This window comes from Canis aureus, chromosome 3 (genome assembly GCF_053574225.1).
Source record: "Canis aureus isolate CA01 chromosome 3, VMU_Caureus_v.1.0, whole genome shotgun sequence".
NCBI classification, from domain to species: Eukaryota; Metazoa; Chordata; class Mammalia; order Carnivora; family Canidae; genus Canis; species Canis aureus.
Genome location: NC_135613.1, coordinates 25785750 through 25807057, shown reverse-complemented (window position 1 = coordinate 25807057; position 21308 = coordinate 25785750). Strand labels below are relative to the sequence as shown.

General features: G+C 42.4%; 2 protein-coding genes across 12 annotated transcripts in view; one reads left to right on the top strand and one right to left on the bottom strand.

The window, feature by feature from the left end:
- LOC144310386 (uncharacterized) overlaps positions 1 to 18921 on the bottom strand; it is an 84998-nt gene extending 66077 nt beyond the window's left edge. For all 9 annotated transcript variants that reach the window (XR_013376088.1, XR_013376089.1, XM_077891274.1 and 6 more), the window contains exon 1: positions 18659 to 18921. The gene's annotated coding sequence lies outside the window, so the exon portion shown is untranslated. The remainder of the gene's footprint in view (positions 1 to 18658) is intronic.
- A 270-nt stretch (positions 18922 to 19191) lies between these two features.
- The window catches only part of UBE4B (ubiquitination factor E4B), a 125190-nt gene continuing 123073 nt past the window's right edge, over positions 19192 to 21308 (top strand). For 2 of the 3 annotated variants that reach the window (XM_077891262.1, XM_077891261.1), the window contains exon 1: positions 19192 to 19927. In XM_077891262.1, the coding sequence (XP_077747388.1) occupies positions 19904 to 19927 (24 nt within the window). In that variant the 5' untranslated portion in view covers positions 19192 to 19903. The remainder of the gene's footprint in view (positions 19928 to 21308) is intronic. The other variant, XM_077891264.1, reaches the window with a different exon arrangement.

Genomic DNA, 21308 nt, shown 5'->3' with positions numbered 1-21308 from the left:
ATCCCCACATACCCCAACATTCCAGATGTCCATCACTCCAGAAAGTTCCTTCCAGCTTGTTTGCTGACTATTGTTATTTTATAACCTCTTTGGAGTCTCAGACAGTGAACTCAGTGGATGTACTTGTAAAAGACACTTTTTATATTCACTTTGTTTCTGCTCGGGGCAAGAGTCCTTACTTTATTTCCCCTGAGATCTTTTGTAGGGTATCATTTCCCCTAATTTTCTTTCCTTTTGCACCCCTGCAAAATAGTCTTCTAATCAGTAACAACAAACCAGCTTTTTTTTTTTTAAGATTTTATTTATTTATTCATGAGACAAACACACACACACACACACACACACACACACACACACAGAGGCAGACACACAGGCAGAGGGAGAAGCAGGCTCCATGCAGGGAGCCCAACGTGGGACTCGATCCTGGGTCCCCAGGATCAGGCCCTGGGCTGAAGGCAGTGCTAAACCGCTGAGCCACCTGGGCTGCAACAAACCAGCTTTTGATTGAGTATGAAAATAACAGGTACATTCCCAGTCCTAGTTATGCTACGAATATGTTTTCTGCAAATAGAAGAATTACTAGTCATAATTTTTTTTTCTTTCTCATGAGGAGGTATAGATTTATTTCACCACTTCGAAAAGTGCTTATCTTAATATTGAGAATGGCAGGGCAGGTTATGGTGTTGGCAGCCCCGAGAGCAATGAGTGCTGTGGTGCTGCCCTGACATCCATTTTGCCCAGCCACAGACTTAGAATGGGATTGGCCACCTAGATCTAAGAGAGGGCCATGATTGGTTTGATTGTGGTTGGCATTTCCCATATCCCAGTGATTGGTTCAGAGTTGGGTAATGGGAGCACAGTTGACCCATTCAGAGTGAAAGATTTCTATTTATTGATGTTAGGAAGAAATCTCATTCTCCTGCTAGTGCCCTTTCCCTGCTTCCCACTTTTCCTTCAAGTCAGGCGGGTCAGTAAAGTCCTTTAGTATCTAACAGTTTGATTGGACTTGCTACTTGCATTGTTAAGGAGTCCTTGTGGACATGCCTTACAATGACACTGTAAGGTAAGTATTATTCACATTTCATAGATTAAAAAATTGAAGATTGGAGAAGCTTAATTTGCCTAAGATTTGCTTAAAATCAACATGATTCTAGAGCCCACGTTATTTACCACTGTGCTACAGTAATTCTCCCATCTTGGGTAAGTGCAGGACAACTGGCTTCAGCATACTTTACAATTTCTTGGATTAGGCAAAACAATAAAATGAACCCAATCTTGAGTTGTAAGACATGGCCTGTATGAGAAGAAAACGATCCCAAGAAAAGAATAAACTTTTATACTGAAACAGAGGGAAGAAAGTCAGGGGCACTGCAAAGGGCATTGTTGCTTGTAACAAGCAGGAGCGATTCTGCAATGACTGCACAGCATTTCATCGAGAGGATTAACAAACTGAAAAAATGTAAAAAGAATAAAGTGGATGAATAAGTTGTGGTGTACAATCCATACAATGGAATACTTTACAGCAATACACATGAATGGACTATGCAGGCTAAATAAAATAACATGGATGAGGGACACCTGGATGGCTCAGTGGTTGAGCCTCTGCCTTTGGCTCAGGCTGTGATCCTGGGGTCCTGGGATTGAGTACGTATCAGGCTCCCTGTAGGGAGCCTGCTTCTCTGCCTATGTCTTTGCTTCTCTCTCTGTGTCTCTCATGAAGAGTAAATCAAATCTTAAAAAAAAAAAAAAAAGGAAAAAATATCAGCTAGAGATATAAGAAAACAGGTACTAAATACACTAATGGGTTGGGACGCCTGGGTGGCTCAGTGGTTGGGCGTTTGCCTTTGGCTCAGGGCATGATTATGGGGTTCTGGGACTGAGTCCCACCCTGGGTTCCTTGCATGGAGCCTGCTTCTCCCTCTGCCTATGTCTCTGCTTCTCTCTGTGTCTCTCATAAATAAATAAATAAATAAAAATCTTAAACATAGGTTCGGGCAGCCCTGCTGGCTCAGTGGTTTAGTGCCGCCTTCAGCCCAGGGCCTTATCCTGGAGACCTGGGATCGAGTCCCACGTCGGGCTCCCTGCAAGGAGCCTGCTTCTCCCTCTGCCTGTGTCTCTACCCCCCCTCTCTCTCTGTGTCTCTCATGAATAAATAAATAAAATAGTAAAAAAGTAAATAACATAGGTTCATTTTTAAGTCTTTTTAGTTTTTTAAAAAAAGTTTAATATATAAAATGTTTAAAATATATATGTTTTAAATATATAATATATATGTTTAATATATAGGCGTGTGTGTATGCACATGCGCGCATGTGTGTAAAACACTGATAAAAATGTGATTTTTTTTTTTGTGGGGAGAGAAGGCAGAGGGAGAGGGAGAGAATCTTAACCAGACTCTGTGCTGAGCATGGAGCCTGATGTGGGGTGCGATTTCACAACTCTGAGATCATGACCTGAGCCAAAAACCAAGAGTTGGGACAACCAACTGAGCCATTCAGGCACTCCAAAACTTGTGCTTTTTATGTGGTTACATAAAAATAGAAATGTGCCTTATGCTTTACAATTTACATGGTTGACTTACCTTCTTCTAAACAGTTTATCACCTCTACAAGTTCTTATACACACACACACACACACACACACACACACACTATGCTGGAAGCTGGGGGCAGAGGAGATATGCTCTCTTTGTCCTTTGCTCACAGCAAACTTATATCCTTCTTTTTTTTAAATTTTTATTTATTTATGATAGTTACAGAGAGAGAGAGAGAGGCAGAGACACAGGCAGAGAGAGGGAGAAGCAGGCTCCATGCACCGGGAGCCCGACGTGGGATTTGATCCCGGGTCTCTGGGATCACGTCCTCGGCCAAAGGCAGGTGCCAAACCGCTGCGCCACCCAGGGATCCCAACTTATATCCTTCTAAAACAAAACAAATTCTATCTTTTTGGGTGATTTTTCTAAATTTACTGTACAACTTCTTCCTGCCTCTCTTGGGTCTGCTGTGATGTCAGTCAAGTCACATTTGAAGATACTGGAAATATTAAGAGAAAAGAAGGGGGGGAAAGAGGCACAATTCGTATTTTTTTAGTTTGTGATAATAGGTACCTTTCTATTCAGGGGGTCTATTTCAGGGGATAACCCCAAGCCCCCGGAATCTGATGTGATTGATTTACTCCCATGTGAGGTGGTGACCTTCCACCACGTCCCTTTCTTATGCTAGCTGACACATTCATCAGTCTTTTTTAAGTGAAAAAAGGAAGGTAGGTGACTTATGGAAATATAGCAAGAGGTACAGTTTCCTTCAGATAACATTTTTCTTTTCACTTAATAAGGAAATAAAGATATTGAGTTGGTGAGTGGTTCACCTGATTAAAAACGCATTCAATCTTTTTATAACAATGCGACTTCTCATTAGGTTTTAAAAATTCAACAAAACTCTTCTAATATTAAATTTTAAATATAATATTAATGGGAAAAATGTTATCAAAAAGAGGTGGAATCAATCCATTTGGCTGTAAAATGAAAGTGGGATCAAAATATTCCTGTTTCTCAGGCGATTATAAAAAATAAAACATGTTTTAAAGTGTGAGGACATATTAATATAAGTTGAGATGATTGTAAGGAAGGCTGATGGGTAGATTTCCTTCAGAATCCCTGCCTGCTTCAGTGAGTCAGAGTGCTGACCCCCAAACCAGAAGTAATAATCTCTTTTTCTTTTGGACTCTTTTAGTGTTTTCCTTGAATTTCCTTTGTGGCATTTACATGTTCTACTGTGTTATGATTCTGTATATATTTTCTCTCTCTTCCTGATTGCAAGTATCTTCTAGGTCAGGTAATATCTGGGGTATCTTGATTCACCAGTCTGTCTTTGTGTTTTGTACAATGCTTTACCCAGTTAGTGGCTACTGGATATGAGAATAGATGAGAGACTGAGCGGCATTCTTCCCCTCAGCTTTGGCAACCACATTTGCTGAGTGTATCCAACAACCCCAGATATTAGGCATGACCATGTAATCCCATGCAAATCAATTCCTACTCCAAGCAAGAGGAATTCTGAATCCTTAACCCAAGTGAGAATTAGAAGAGACAGATTAAGATAGTTAAATTTTAGAGGTGTTAAGTCATTCACAAGGCTTTACCTTTGACGACAGCCAGAAAGGACATAAAGCTACCAAGGACTCATAAAGCAGGGGGCAGCCCTTGGCAGGCATGCTGCAGCATTTTGTGCACGAAGAAAGTTAAACATCTAGAAAACTGCTAGATCAAGTCAATAGCAAACAAGATCTAGTACTTAAAGGCTTTTTGTAAGAAAAAAAATTGCCATTATTTTCCTTTCAAGAAGAAATAGTCTTTTCCAATTTATAAGATAAGGATGTGCTTCTTAGGAGGTAAAGAATTCAAAGATACCAATAGTGCACAGAATCTAACAGGGTTCCTGTTTTCTCTTTTTCTTAAATCTTCACACTTTTTCCCTATGAATAATTCTCATTAACATACAAGATATATTACTTCTCTCAATTTTAAAAACAAAATAGTTGGGGTGCCTGGGTGGCTCAGTAGGTTAAGTGTCTGCCTTTGACTCAGGTCAGGATCCCAGGGTTCTGGGATCAAGCCCTGCATGGGGCTCCCTGCTCAGCCTGGAGTCGCTTCTCCTTTTCCCTCTGCCCCTTACTGCTTCTCATGTTGTCTCTCTCTTTTAAATTAATAAATAAAATCTTTAAAAAAAAAAGCAAACCAAAATACTTTTACCCCACTTTTTGCTAATGTTTCATTTCTCCTCTCTTTTGCCCAAAGCTTCTCAAGAGAGTTGTCTATCTTTGCTATATTATTATTATTACCAATTTTTTAGGTAGGCTGTATGCCCAACATGGGGCTTGAACTCACAACCCTGCGATCAAGAGTCACATGTTCTCTCTGTGTCTTTCATGAATAAATAAATGAAACCTTAGAAAAAAAAGTCACATGTCTACTGACTAAACCAGCCAGGCACCCGCCTCACTTCTTTTTTTATCTTTTAAACATTTTATTTAAATTCAATTAATGAACATATAGTGTATTATTAGTTTCAGAGGTAGAGTTCAGTGATTCATCAGTTGCAGATCACACCTAGTGTTCATTACATCACATGCCCTCCTTAATGCACATCACTCAGTTACCCCATTTCCCACCCACCTCCCCTCCAGCAACCGTTTGTTAGTTTGTTTCTGATAGTTAAAAATCTTATGGTTTGTCTCCCTCTCTGATATTGTCTTTTTTAAAAAGATTTTATTTATTTATTCATGAAAGACACAGAGAGAGAGGCAGAGACATAGGCAGGAGAAGCAGGGTCACTGCAGGGAGCTCCATCCCAGGACCCCAGGATCACAACCTGAGCCGAAGGCAGATGCTCAACCACTGAGCCACTTGGGTGTTCTCTGATTTAGTCTTATTTTATTTTTCCCTCCCTCTATGATCCTCTGTTTTGCTTCTTAAATTTCACACGAGTCAAATGATCTGATAATCATCTCTCTGATTGACTTATTTTGCTTAGCATAATACCCTCTAGTTCCATCCATATCATTGCAGATGGTTAAGATTTCATTTTTTGATGGCTGAGTAATATTCTAGTGTGTGTGTGTGTGTGTGTGCGTGTGTATACACCTTCTTTATGCATTCGTCTGTTGATGGACATCTGGGCTCTTTCCATAGTTGGCCATTGCTATAAATAATGGGGTACAGGTGCCTCTTTGGGTCACTACATTTGTATCCTTTGGGCAAATACCTAGTAGTGAAGTTTTTGGGTCATAGGGTGGCTCCATTTTTTAATTTTTTGAGGAATCTCCATACTGTTTTTTTTTTTTAAGATTTTATTTATTTATTCATGAGAGACACATACACACAGAGAGGCACAGAGACACAGGCAGAGGGAGAAGCAGGCTCCATGCAGGGAGCCTGACACGGGACTCGACCCCGGGTCTCCAGGATTACGCTCTGGGCTGAAGGCGGTGCTAAACCCCTGAGCCACCTGGGCTGCCCTCCATACTGTTCTCTAGAGTAGCTGCACCAGCTTGCATTCCTACCAGCAGCATAAGAGGGTTCCCTTTTCTCTGCATCCTCACCAACATTTGTTGCTCCCTGACTTGTTAATTTTAGCCATTCTGACTGGGGTGAGATGGTTATCTTGTGGTTTTTTATATGTATTTCCCTGATGTTGAGCATCTTTTCATGTTCTGTTGGCCGTTTGTATGTCTTCTTTGGAGAAATGTCTGTTCATGCCTTCTCCCCATTTCTTAACTGGATTATTTGTTTTTTGAGTGTTCAGTTTGACAAGTTATACAAATACAGATCTTGGATACTAACCCTTTATCTGATAAGACATTTACGAATATTTTCTCCATTCTGTTGGTTGTCTTTTGGTTTTATCTGTTTCCTTTGCTGTACAAAAGCTTTTTATCTTGGGACGCTTGGGTGGCTCAGAGGTTGAGCATCTGCCTATGGCTCATGTTATGATCCCAGAGTTCTGGGATTAAGTCCCACATTGGGCTCCATGCAGGTAGCCAGCTTCTCCCTCTGCCTATGTCTCTGCCTCTTTGTGTGTGTGTCTCTCATGAATAAATAATTTTTTTTTAAAAAAAAGCTTTTTATCTTGATGGAGTCCCAACAGTTCATTTTTGCTTTTGTTTCCCTGGCCTTCGGAGATGTGTCTAGCAAGAAGTTCTGCGGCCAAGGTCACAGAGGTGGCTGCCTTGTGTTCTCCTCTTGGAATTTTTTTTTTTTTTTTTTTACAGTTTTCAATCAAGCTTTTCCTCTTGGATTTTGATGGATTCCTGTCTCACATATAGATCTTCCATCCATTTTGAGTTTATTTTTGTGTATGGTGTAACAAAATGGTCTAATTTCATTCTCTTACATGTGGCTGTCCAATTTTCCCAACACCATTTGTTGAAGAGACTGTCTTTTTCCCATTGGCTATTCTTTCCTGTTTTGTGGAAGATTGGTTGACTATGGTGTTGAGGGTCCATTTCTGGGTTCTCTGTTCTGCTCCATTGATCTGTGTCTGTTTTTGTGCCAGTACCATACCGTCTTGATGACTGCAACTTTGTAATATAGCTTCAAGTCCAGAATTGTGATGCCACCAGCTTTGGTTTTCTTTTTCAAAAACTTTCCTTTGGTTATATGTCTTTTCTAGTTCCATACAAATTTTGGATTACAGCTCTGTGAAAAATGTTGATGGTATTTTGACAGGGATTGCATTGAATGTGTAGATTGCTCTGGGTAGCATAGACATTTTAACAATATTTGTTCTTCCAATCCAGGAGCATGGAATGTTTTCCCATTTCTTGGTGTCTTACTCAATTTCTTTCTTTCTTTAATTATCTTTTTAAGATTTTACTTTTATTTATTAATGAGAGAGAGAAAGAGGCAGAGACACAGGCAGAGGGAGAAGCAGGCTCCATGCGGGGAGCCTGATACGGGACTTGATCCGGTGTCTTCAGGATCACATTCTGGGCTGAAGGCGGCGCTAAACCGCTGAGCCACCCAGGCTGCCCTCTTTTTTTCTTTTTTAAAGGTTTTATTTATTTACTCATGAGAGACACACAGAGAGACAGGCAGAGACACAGGCAGAGGGAGAAGCAGGCTCCATGCAGGGAGCCCGACATGGGACTTGATCCAGGGTCTCCAGGATCACACCCTGGACTGAAGGTGGCGCTAAACCGCTGAGCCATCCAGACTGCCCCCTCAATTTCTTTCATAAGTGTTCTACAGTTTTCAGAGTACAGATCCTTTACCTTTTTGGTTAGGTTTATTCCTAGTTATCTTATGGTTTTTGGTGCAATTGTAAATGGGATGGATTCCTTGATTTCTCCTTCTTCTGTCTCATTGTTAGTGTAGAGAAATGCCACTGACTCCTGTGCATCCCCACATTCTTTCTTAAGGACACTCTGAATCAGGTTCCTGCCCTGTCATTCTACCGAAACTGCTCTGAAGGTCACCAAAGAACTGCTTGTTGCTAAATTCAGTGGACAATCTCTGTCTTCATCTCATGGGATCAATCAGCAGCATTTGAAACACTGGATCATTCCTTCTTTCTTTAAATACTTTACTCACAGGACTTAACAGATACAGTCCCCTGGTTTTCCTCCTAGTCCAGGCAAGGCCTTGGCAGTTTCCTTTACTGCAAGGAGTTAACTACTCCTTGCTTCTTAATGTTGGGGGCCCCGGGGCTCAGTTCAGAGACCTCCTCTCTTGCTGTAATCACCCCTGTGGTGATTTCACCCCATTTCATGACTTTAAATTTCATCTCTGCACCAAAGGTGATCAACTAATGCCTTTGGTGTAGACCCTTCTCCCAAATTCCAGGTCTATTACATCTAACATTTACTTGACATCCTTACTTCACATTCTTATATATATCCTAGATTTAGTTTGTCTAAAACGAGTCGATTATTTTCTCCTCAATTCTACTCCACCCATAGTCCTCCCCATCTCAATGAATGGCAACATCATCCTACTACTCACAGTTGCAGTCCTCCTTGACCTCTGTCTCTTCTTTTTCATTCTCAAATCCACTCCCAAATTCTGTTGGCTCCTCCTTCAACATATATCCAGTATCCAACCACTTCTTCTTACCTTCATTGCTGCCACCTTGGTTCGAGCCCCGGCATCTCCTACCTAGACCATTCCTCTCCACTGGATCATTGTGCCTTTTGCTTAACTAGTCTCCATGCTCCTCCTCTTGTTCCCCTCCTATTTTCCACCTAGCTGAGTGATCCTTTCAAAACATAAGGGATCAGGTCACTCTTCTGTTCAGAACTCTCTAGCAGCTCCCACCTTAGAGTCAAAACCCATAGGTATCACCTTCTACTTTTCTAACACTCATTTGACTTTGGCCATACTGGTCCTTCCTTCCAGGCCTATTCCTGACTCAGAACCTTCTGTTCCCTCTGTTCTGAATGCTCTCCCTCTGATACCCTCTTGGGTCACTTCTTTACTCCCTTCAAGTCCTTCTTCAAATGTTACTTGCTCAGTCAGGTCTTCTCTGACCACTCTACTTAAAATGGAAACACCCATCTCCAGGATTATTCCCCTTTTTGGATTAGTTTTAATCTAGAGCACTTATCGTCTTTTTTTTTTTAAGATTTTATTTATTTATTCATGAGAGACACAGAGAGAGAGAGGCAGAGACAAAGGCAGAGGGAGAAGCAGGCTCCATGCAGGGAGCCTGATATGGGACTCGATCCTGTCTTCAGGGTCACACTGTGGGCCGAAGGCAGGCGTCAAACCGCTGAGCCACCCAGACATCCCTTAATACACTATATAATTGAAAAATATATATATAGTGTACAATTTATTTACTTATTTAACTTATGGTCTGTCTCCCCACTGTAGGATGTAAGCTCCACAAGGGCAGGGATTTTTTCCTTTTGTTTTGCCACTGTTACACCACTGTACCTTGTCGGTGCTCAATAAATACTTGTTGAAGAGTCATGTACTATTCTAGGTACTGGAATTTTAGCAGCAAACAAGGCAGTCCAGGTCTCAGACCTTAAAGGATTTACATTCTCTTGGAGGGGGGTAGTGCGGGGAGAAGGGAAGGCTATAAATAAGTAAACAAGCAAATGAAATTATTTCAGATTTTGATTAAGTGCAATGAAAGAACTAAATAATAATAACCAATAAAAGAATGATGGAGAAAGGAAGGTGACTTAGGAGAGGTCAGGAGGGCACACTCACTTATTAGAATGTAAGCCCCATGAGTATTTGGACCTTGCCTATTGTTTAGAGTAGTGATAGGATTTTCTAGGGTGGGGGTAGAGCTTCTCAATTTCCAACCTATTGAGAAATAGGGCCTAGGAGATGGAGAAGTAGAGATTTTTAAAAATCATCTTTATCAGGGACCACAGGTGGCTCAGTCGGTTAAGCATCAGATGCTTGACTTCAGTTCAGGTTGATCTTAGGGTGGTTGAGTTTAAGCCCCACATTAAAAATAAATCATGGGATCCCTGGGTGGCGCAGCGGTTTGGCGCCTGCCTTTGGCCCAGGGCGCGATCCTGGAGACCCGGGATCGAATCCCACGTCGGGCTCCCTGCATGGAGCCTGCTTCTCCCTCTGCCTGTGTCTCTGCCTCTCTCTCTCTCTCTCTCTCTCTCTGTGATTATCATGAATAAATAAATAAATAAAATCTTAAAAAAAATAAAAATAAATCATTATTACTAATCAAATAAGGTAAAACTTTATCCCTAAATAAGAAACACTAATGTTAAATGAGTTGGTGGTACAGTTGGACAACCATAGGCTTCTCCAGAGGGACAGACTGTCCCAGGTTGCTTATTTCCTGGAGAAAGACCAGAATTTCTACTTCTTGTAGACACACAAGTAGTAGGGTATCAAAGAAAAGCCCTGTGGCACTGAGTCTAGTATGCACAGTTCCTACTCTAAATTCAACAAGTAGCTAACTTCTCTCTTCCTGTCCTGGGAAGAGTGAGTTGAGATGATAGTGTGCAGCTAGAAGTGGCATTCAAATTCTGTCTTCCGTGGAAACCTAAGGAAGAAGATAAGTGTTCTCAGCTAGCATGCTGTGGCAGCAGGAATACTCAGATTCCCTGCTGAGAGAGGGAGGTGGATTTAGGACTCCAGCTGCTGCCCTCTGGATTCACCAGTGTTCGTAAGAGGCCACCTGCCCCTGGGCTGATCCGACCTGCAGGGTGCAATGCTAATTTAGACTCCTTCCTGCAAGAGGTGGGGTTTTTCCAATGGGCAAGTTAGACCCATAGGTGGTGGTGGAAAACTTTCTCAGAACTGCTCTGCAGAGTGAGACTCTTTGTAGTCAATGCTACTTCCTCTCTCCTCCCCTTTCCATGGTAGCTGACCTGGATGCAGTCTGAAAGCTCTCCTCAGGTTCTCCTTTATCCCCATCCTTCACATGCAACTCCCCAAATAAATCTCTTACGCATCTAATTCTATCTGCATGTCTGCTTCTCGGAGGGCACACACAAACACACATGTTGTATGCTCAGCACCTAGAACAGGGCCTAAGATGCAAGATGCTCGATAAATATTTGTTAAATTAATTAATGCAAGAATGAAGAGATGCCACTTGAGCTAAGACCTGAAGCATAAGGAGGAACCAGCCACCCAAAAAAGCCAAGGGAAGAGTTTTTCAAGCAAACGAGATGTCAAGTACGAAGGCCTCTAGAAAAGAAAGAGCTTGTCTTATTGAAGAGCAAAAGCCAGTGGGATTGAAGCCCAGGTGGTAGATGTGGTAGATGAGGCAAGAGAAGCAGAGGTGGGCAAATGCCATAGGGTCTTACAGGTCATGATAAGAGTTTGTGGTTATATGGAAGACAATACAGGGAAAGTGTTTCAAAAGTGCTCAATTGTGCTGGATGCTGCTGAGAAGGCCAATAAGTACTGGACACAGAAATGGAACTGGTCTTGGCTTAATGGAGGTCATTGGTGACTCTGACAAGAGAATTTTCTCAGAATGGTATAGGAGTAAGGGAGGGAGTGGGAATAATAAAAGATACCTCTTTTGAGATGTTTTGTTGTCAAGGAGGCAAAGAAAGAAGGCATAGGTCGAGGGAGATATAGAATCAAGGTAGGTTGTTTTTTTTAATTTATTTTTGAGAGAGAATGTGAGTGGTAGGGAACAGCCAAGGGAAAGAGAGAGAGAGAAAATCCCAAGCAGGCTCCAGCAACCTGAAGCGCTACTCAATCGCATGACCCCGAGATCATGACCTGAGCTGAAACCAATAGTAGGTCGCTTACCTACTAACCAAGAGTAGAGCCACCAAGGTGCCCCTAAGTTTTTTTTTTTTTTTTAAGTTCGCCTTCCTAGAGCAGATAATATGTCCAGCAGGGAGGGAGAAAATGATGGTACAGAATAAAGGGAATAAATCCTGAAGTCCTTAAGAAGGGGGGAGGGGGAGGAATCCAGAGTCTGGGTGAAGGGGTTGGTCTTTGATAGCGGTAGAGAAAACAGAAAAACAGAATACATTTACAGATGGAGGTAGTGTTGCAGATCCAAAAGAAGATCACCTAAGAGTAGATCTAGCTTTGTAGATCATTAGGAAGATATGTTTTGGTCCAGTGAATTCTCTATGTTCTGGCACTTGAATAAAAGCTATACTAAAAGACTTGAAGTTCTAGAAAAATAAAATAAAAACCCCACACAACTCCTACCCCCCCTTAAAATATAACGAAGTCTGCCCATAGTATACCTTTATTTTATGTTCCAGTACGTCTTATGGTCTCTCCTTTTTCTGTTACTAGCATTAAAAAGTATTTTTTTGTGGGGCGTCTGGGTGGATCAGTTGGTTAAGTATTTGACTCTTGATCTTAGTTTAGGTCTTGATCTCAACGGTTGTGAGTTCAAGCCCCGCATGGTGCTCCATGCTGGGTGTGGAGCCTACTTACAAAAAAAAAGTATTTTTGCTTACTGCCAGGTAATTCTAAGCTAATTTGTCTTGGGCTCTAATGCTTGGTAGTTCCCAAGGGCAGCTGACATTATTTTGCAGTCCAAAGGGGCTGATAGAATGCTCAAATGAAAGACACTCAACAGAACAAGGAAAATATGGGCTAAGTATCATGAACGTCTCTGAGACACTGTTATTTATGCTACAATGGGAAAGCTTTCCCTAAGGGACGTGGTAGGACTCCAGTACTTAGTTTATTTTTTAAATTTTTTTCCCAGTACTTAGTTTAAAACACAAATATAAAAGGCACAAAAACTGTATTCATCCTGTAAATCACCCTGGGAGTAGAGTAATATGTGACCAAAGAAATTTCATTTCTTGGGATCCCTGGGTGGCGCAGCGGTTTGGCGCCTGCTTTTCGCCCAGGGTGCAATCCTGGAGACCCGGGATCGAATCCCACATCGGGCTCCTGGTGCATGGAGCCTGCTTCTCCCTCTGCCTGTGTCTCTGCCTCTCTCTCTCTCTCTCTGTGACTATCATAAATAAATTAAAAAAAAATTATTAAAAAAAAAGAAATTTCATTTCTAATTTTTGTGATTCTACAAAATTATGTTATATTGGGAGGAAGTATTGCAGAGCTGAAGAAAGAGAAAGGGAGTAGAGTTCTCTTATAAATGGTAAAAACATACATATTGTGTCCTTGTAACACACAGAGATATTTGAGTGACAGGGAAAGCATTCAGGGGAGCAAGATTCCTAATCATTTTCCTGTTGGACTTGTGGTAGGCCATTTAACCCTAAAAGTTTTACTTTCTCCAACCACAAAATGGGAAGGATATTCCTTTTTTTTTTGGAAGGATATTCCTTATTTCAATATTGTTATGGACTGAATACTTGTGTCCCTTTAAAATTCATGTGTTGAAACCCTACCCCTACTCCCTGAAAGTGATATTACAGTTGACCCTAGAACAATTTAGGGATTAGGGGGCACAAGCTACCACCCCCAGTCTAAAATTCACATATAAGCTTTGACTCTCCAAAACTTAACTATTAATAAAATAGCCTGCTATTGGCCAGGAGCCTTCCCAATAACATAAACAGTTTATTAACTTAATTTTGCATGTTTTGTGTATTTTATTATATATTTTTTTATTTTTTATTTTTTAAAGGCTTTATTAATTTTTTCTTAGATTTTTTTTTTTTTTTTTTTTTTTTTTAATTCATGACAGAGAGAGAGAGAGAGAGGCAGAGACACAGGCAGAGGAAGAAGCAGGCTCCTGCAGGGAGCCCGACGTGGGACTCGATCCCAGGTCTCCAGGATTACGCCCTGGGCTGAAAGCGGCGCTAAACCGCTGAGCCACCTGGGCTGCCCTTTATTATTTTTTAAAAAGATTTTATTTATTTATTCATGAGAGACACAGAGAGAGAGGTAGAGACATAGGCAGAGGGAGAAGCAGGCTCCCTACGGGGAGTCCCCTGATGTGGGACTCAATCCCAGGGACCCTGGGATCACGATCTGAGCCAAAGGCAGATGCTCAACCCCTAAGCCACCCAGGTGCCCCTGTATTATCTTTTAAAAAGATTTATTTTAGAGAGAGAAAGAGAGAGAATATATGCACACAGGCAAGGACAGGTAGAGGGAAAGGGAGACCGAATCCTTAACCAGACCCCTAGCTGAGTATAGAACCCAACCTGTGGTTCCATCCCAGGACCCTGAGATCATGACCTGAGCCAAAATCAAGAGCTGGACACTCAATCGACTGAGCCACCCAAATGTCCCTACTGTATTCTTACAAGAAAGTGAATTAGAGAAAAGAGGTTATTAAGAAAATCATAAGGAAGGGAAAATACACTTAAGAGTGCTTTCATTGAAAAAATCTCCATATAAGTGGACTTGTATACAGTTTGAACTCCTGTTGTTCCAGCGGCAGCTGAACTTCCGGGAGGATTAGATAAGGTCATAAAGGTGAAGTATTCACGGCTGAGATTAGTGCCCTATAAGGGCACTATAAGAGTCACTGGAGAGTTGTTTCCTCTTTCTGCTCAGTCACATGAGGGCACAGCAAGAAGTCAGCATTCTGCAACCTGGCAGAGGGTACGCACCAGACATGGCCATGTGGGCACCCTGACTTTGGATTTCCAGCCTCCAGAACTGAGAAATACATTTTTTTTTGAGAAATACATTTTTAAAAAAAGATTTTATTTATTTATTCATGAGAGACACACAGAGAGAGGCAGACATAGGCAGAGAGAGAAACAGGCTCTATGCAGGGAGCCTTCCTGATGTGGGGCTTGATTCTGGCACTCAGAATCACTTTGCCCCAAGCCAAAGGCAGACGCTCAACCACTGAGCCACCCTGGCATCCCAAGAAATACATTTCTGTTGTTTATAAGCTGCTCAGTCCATGGTGTTCCATCACAGCAGTCCAAACAGGCTAAGATTAAATGATTAAACATGCCTCATAAAAGTGAATGTGTTGTAGCAAAAGTGAAAATGATGAGAGAAAAATAGATAAACTGGACTACATAAAAATAAAAACTTTTGTGCTGCAAATGACATCATCAAGAAAGTGAAAAGACCCCCCACAGAATGGGAAAACGTATTTGCAAATCCCAATCAGACCTATACGTACAGAGAACAGACTGGCCAGAGGGGAAGGGGCAGGAGGGGATGGTCCAAGTGGGTAAAGGGGAGTCGGAGATACAGGCATCCAGTTATGGAATAAGTCACAGGAAGAAAAGGCACAGTTTTGGGAATACAGACAGGCTTGTGCCTGTATGTGACAGACAGCAGTCATATGTGGTGAGCACAGCATAATGTAAAGAGCAGGTGAATCACTGTGTTGTATATCTGAAATTAATGCCACTCTGTGAGTAATCAACTGTACTCAACAAAATTTGCAATTTGTACATCTGATAAGGGACTTGTATCTAGAATATATAAAGAACTCTTACAACTGAAAACAATAAAGAGACAAGTAACTCAATTTAAAAATGAACAATATTTTGCTAAAGAAGATATACAAATGGCTAATAAACATACAGAAAGATGCTCAATTTCATTAGCCCTTAGAGAAATGAAAAGCAGAACCACAATGAGATACCACTTCACATCTATTAGTGTGTAGTAAAAAAGACATAGTGTAACAAGTGCTGGAGAGGAGGTAGGTAAATGGGAACCCCATAAATCGCTGGTGGAAATGCAAAATGGTGTAGCTGCTGTGTGAAACAGTTTGTCAATTGTTCAAAAAGTTAAACATATACAGGGCACCTGGCTGGCTCAGTCCGGAGAGCATGCAACTCAATCTTGGGATTGTGAGTTCGACCCCCACACTGGGTGTAAAGATTACTTAAAAATTAAAAAAAAATAAATAAAGATTTATTTATTTGACAGAGAGACAGAGAGAGCACCAAGCAGAGGGAAGAGGCAGAAGCAGACTCCCTGCTGAGCAGGGGGCCTGACATAACATGGAGCTCTATCCCAGGACCTGGGCATTATGCCTTGAGTTTAAGGCAGATGCTTGACCGACTGAGCCATGCAGGCGCCCCTAAAGATAAAATTTTAGAGGAAAAAAAAGTTAGACCATATAACCATATAACCCAGCAAGCCTCATTCTAGAATATACCCTAAAGAAATTAAAACATGTCTACACAAAAAACTTGTACGCGAATGTTTATAGCAGCATCATTCATAATAGCCCAAAGGTGCAAACTCAAATATCCATTAACTGATAACTGGATAAGCAAAATGTGATAAATCCATACAGTGAATGTTATTTGGCATTAGAGCAGTACTGATATATGCTACAACACGGATAAAACTGGAAAGCATATGCTAAATGAAAGCAGCTAGACACAAAAGGTCACATAGTGTAGGATTCCATTGATGTGAAATGTCCAAATAAGAAAATTCATAGACAGAAGACAGATTGCTGGTTGCCCACAGAAAGGAGAAGGGAGAACAAGGAGTGACTGCTAATAGGTATGTAGTCTTTTTGGGTTGTGATGAAATTGTTCCAGAATTAGTGATGGTCACACAACTGTGAATATTTGTATACTTTAAATGAGTGAATTGTATAGTATGAGAATTATATTACAATAAGTATGTTTTAAAAAAGAAGCGAGAAGTGAATATATTAACATCAATGTCACCAAGAGTCCAAATTCTGTGTTATACAGAATTCCTTTCCTGGAGAGCAGATAATATGCAAAGCCAGCAGTGGTCTCATTTTACTCACAAATTCCTTGCATATCTAGCTGTCAGGTTACTATTCTAAGCAAGTACCAAAGGAGGGGGGGAAGAAATTCTTTTAATTCTGGAAAACAGTCTTTAAGATTTTGGTTTAGTAAACCATCCAATACAGTATATTCTTCAGTACGTGGCGAAATCTGGGATTTCATGATACTGCTTTGTTGACTGCTCGATTTAGATTTCTATATTACAAAATATTTGTATTCTAGGACACCTGGGTGGCTCAGTGGTTGAGCGCTTGCCTTCCGCCCAGGGTGTGATCCTGGAGTCCTGGGATAGAATCCCACAGCAAGCCACTCCCTGCATGGAGTCTGCTTCTCTCTCTGCCTGTGTCTCTGCCTCTCTCTCTGTGTCTCTCATGAATGGATGAATAAAATCTTAAAAAAAAAAATTGTATTCTTCAGAGAACAGATTGGTGATCGCTAGAGTAGAGAAGAGGTGGGCCAAATGGATAAGGTGGTTAAAAGGTATAAAAGTTCTGTGGGGGATCCCTGGGTGGCGCAGCGGTTTGGCACCTGCCTTTGGCCCAGGGCGCGATCCTGGAGACCCTGGATCGAATCCCATGTCGGGCTCCCGGTGCATGGAGCCTGCTTCTCCCTCTGCCTATGTCTCTCTCTCTCTCTCTCTCTCTCTCTGTGACTATCATAAATTAAAAAAAAAAAAAAAGTTCTGGGGATGTAATGTCACCATGGGGACTACAGTTAAATCTATAATTCTCTTTTATAGATTTGGTGTATATATATATACATATATATATATATATATATACAATACTGCATCGTATATTGTACTGAAAATTGCTAAGACAATAACTCTTAAAAGTTCTCATCACAAGAAAAAATAAGGTAACTATATGTGACAACAGATGTTAACTAAATAATTTTGGTAATAATTTTGCAATGTATACATACAGCAAATTATTATGTTGAAATGCAAATCGAAACTACAACGAGATAATCATCTCACACCTGTCAGAATGGCTAAAATCTACAACACAGAGAAACAACAGGTGTTGGTGAGGGTGTGGAGAAGGAGAAACCCTTTTCCACTGTTGGTGGGAATGCAAACTGGTGCAGCCACTGGAAAATAGCATGGAGATTCCTCAAAAAAGTTAAAAATAGAACTACCCTATGTTCCACCAATTGCACTACTAGGTATTTACCAAAAGAATACAAAAATATTAATTCAAAGGGATACATGATGTTTTTTTAGCAGCATTATCTACAACGGCCAAATTATGGAAACAGTCCAAGACTTCATCAAATGATGAATGGATAAGGAGGTGGGAATAATACTCAGCCATAAAAAAGAATGGTATCTTGCCATTTGCAACAACATGGATGGAGCTAGAGTATTAAGCAAAATAAGGGCGCCAGAGAAACAAATACCACACAATTCCACTTATATGTGGAATTTAAGAAACAAAACAGATGAGCAAGGAAGAGAGAGAAAAGGGCAAACCCAGACCGAGACTCTTAACTATGGAAAACAACCTGATGGTTATCAGAGGAGAGGTGGGGTGGGGGGATGGGTGAAATAGGTGATGGGGATGAAGGAGTGCACTTGTGTGTGTGATGAGCACTGGGTGTTACATGAAAAGTATTGAATCACTATATGGTACACCCCAAACTAATATTACACTGTATATCAAGTAATTGGAATTTATTAACGTATTTATTTTTTATTAACTGGAATTTAAGTAAAAGCTTAAAAAAAGAAACCCTCTCCAAACCCCACAAATCATTACGTTGTACATCTAAAACGGATAGGATGCTATATGTCAATTATATCCCCATTGTATTCTTGAGCAGGGAAGGATGTTTTTTTTTTCCATCGACTCCAAGAGTCTTTCTTGCATACGTGCAGGCACTTCAAAACGTTCCAGGTCTCTCAATCATTTATACTTTCATGTTTACCATCATTCTGGAACACGTTAAAAAAAAAAAAAAAACCCAAACACTAAAGCAGAAACTCTCTAAAAGGTGAAAGTGGAATAAAATGAAGTTGTACTTGTTTTAGAGTTTTCTTCCGAACGGGCTTTCTCCGCGGGGGTGGAAGAGGGTCCAAAGGGTTTTCAGGATGTGAGCGGTCAACGCGTTAGAGAACGCGGGCCCCGGGCAGAAGACGTCTTCTTCCCCCTTCCTTTACTCGGTCTGCATGCTGGAGCCGCTAAACAGCAGCGCCTGGGAACAAGGGAGGCGCCGCGGGGTCGCAGCGCAGGCCGGCGGCCCCTCCTCGCCCAGCTTCCCGCCCTCCCCGCGCTCCCCCGAGCCTACCTGGCCGGGCCCGCCGCGCCCGCCGCCCCCGAGCCGTCGCCATGGCACCGCGCTGCCCCGCCCCCCGCGCGCCGTCGGCCGCCCGCCCTCCCTCCCGCAGCCCCGCTCGCCCCTCCCCCGCCCGGCGCGGCTGCGGGGGAGGGGGTGGGGCGGGGGCGGGGGCGGGAGGAGACGCAGGCGAGAGGAAATCGGCGGCGCGACGCCCGCGGCCCATTGGCTGCCTCGTCCTGGGGCCAGGAGCCCCGCCTCTCTGGCGGGGTCACGTGATCCCTTTCAAAGATGGCCGCCCTGTTGTTTTGATGAATAATACTTGGTGGGGCGAGGGGGTAAGAGTAGGGGTGGAGGGGTAGGAGGATTTACTCTTCCATCCAGAGCATCGAGAGTCCCGTCCTCCCCCTCCCCCCCTGCCCGAGCTCCGGCGTGGAGGCGGGGCGTGGCCGGCCTGCTTTGGGAGGGGAGGGGCTTCCCTCTTCAGTGCTAGGCTCTGCCTCGGCGGCTCTGGGGTCGCCTTACCTCGGGGCATCCACTCTGCAGTCGCACAGTTCCCGCCTGGGGCAAAGGGTGGGAAGGAGAGCAGGATCTGCTGGAGGAAGCTCACCTGCCGTGCCACCACCACGAAGACACAGCAGGCTCAGGGCACGAGACGAGCTGGAGACCCGAGTCCCTGGTCTGGGTAACCTGGGAAGCAGAGGGCAATAGTGGCGCCTTAAGATAACCCTGTAGCAGCAGCAGTGGCGGCCAGAGGAGGCTGCTCGGGGCACAAGCAGCTGTAGGAGTCTCTGGGGCGATTGGAGTGACCGACGCCAAGGCGGTTCAGTGCCTCTCGTGTTCTTATTTTTTAACCTCTGACTATGCAATTCTGAAACCTCCCCCATTCGGGGGACCAGACAGCCCGGTAGACACCTTCCACTCTCCTCCCGCCCTGGTCTCAAGAACAGAAGATCTCTCCCTAACGCCTTTCACCATTAAGAGGAAAGCGATGGAGGAGCTGAGCGCTGATGAGGTGAGGAGGTTGGGGGACACCTTGGGAGATTAGTTGGCAACTCTTTGGCGCTTTGGACAGGGATGGTATTGCGCCAGTGGTGCCTGGCCTTTGGGCTTGGGGAAGCAATGGAGATGACATTTTCCGGGAATAAAACGAGTCTCGGAGAGGGTCTTCAGTTGTCTTCCCCTGTACTACCTTGCCATCTGGCTTCGTTCTGAGCTCCATTTGCTGCTTTTCAAGTCTTTCAGGGTCTGAAAAAGAGAACATATTGAGGCGTTCATTCTTTTCCTCATGGTGTTTAGGGCAAGAAGGGCTAGATTTACATCAAGTTAGGTGTGTGTGTGTGCGCGCGCGTGCACGCGCGCCTTACTGCAGAGATTTAAAGAATAATTTGGGGTGGAATTAGAATGCATAGGTGTGTGTTTTAAAGCATTTGAAATCCCAAGTATGTGTGGCAATTGCATTGTACAAGTTGGTTAAACATACGTTTGTGTCGGGGGTGGCCTACAGACGGATTCTGTGATATTTAAAATATATATCTTCTCAAAAGCTTAGTGAATTCCAGTTAAATTCTGTAATTTAACAGATACTAATGACCCCGGGCATACCTCTCTTTCATTCTGCCTTTTTCTGGTTTTGGCCCTTTCAAACTTGGCTTTTGCTGTAGCAGACACTGAACAGGAAACAAATGGAAGCAAATGACTTTGTAAACTCCCCCTGGTATCATTTCTGAAAGGAGTTTTACAGATCTCTTTCTTGATATTTTAAGGATTATTTAATAAGGTTGTCATAAAAACAATGGCAATTAGGGTACAAGGAATTTTCTGTGATTCTACTCACTTTTGCCTTCCTTTTTACAAATTAGGAGCTTCCCTTTCAGGACCCCTGCTGGTCTCCCTCTCTTCACTCTACCTCCTAATTTCTTTCGCTAGTTCATATAAAACTTCCCTACGGTATTGTGAAAGTAGTCATCCATCAGATTGGCTCAACTATAAAACTTACATACTTCAGTTTTAGTGAGAGGAGTCAATATATTTACTTAGGGACTACAATTCTCCAGGAATGGGGCTTGCAAGTGGTGAGTTCAGATGTCAGGTAGAAAAGGAAACAATTTTGTGGGTCGTGATGCTTGGCTGTTTGGAAAGTCAGGATTGCTCATACTGTGTTATTTCGTTTTCTCAAATACATCAGGACTGTAATTTAACTAAAATTAGAAGAATATTAAACGGTTTCTTTGATTCAAGTAGGAACTTCCAAGAAGTCCCCTTAAAGGCACTTTGTTTTAGGTAATTTTTAAAAATCTGCCCTCCCTCTCTTTAATATTAATTCTAATGGGTAAATTAAGGCAAAGAGTTTATGTTTTTTAGTAGTCCTTTGCTTCCAGAAGTTACTTTTTTTT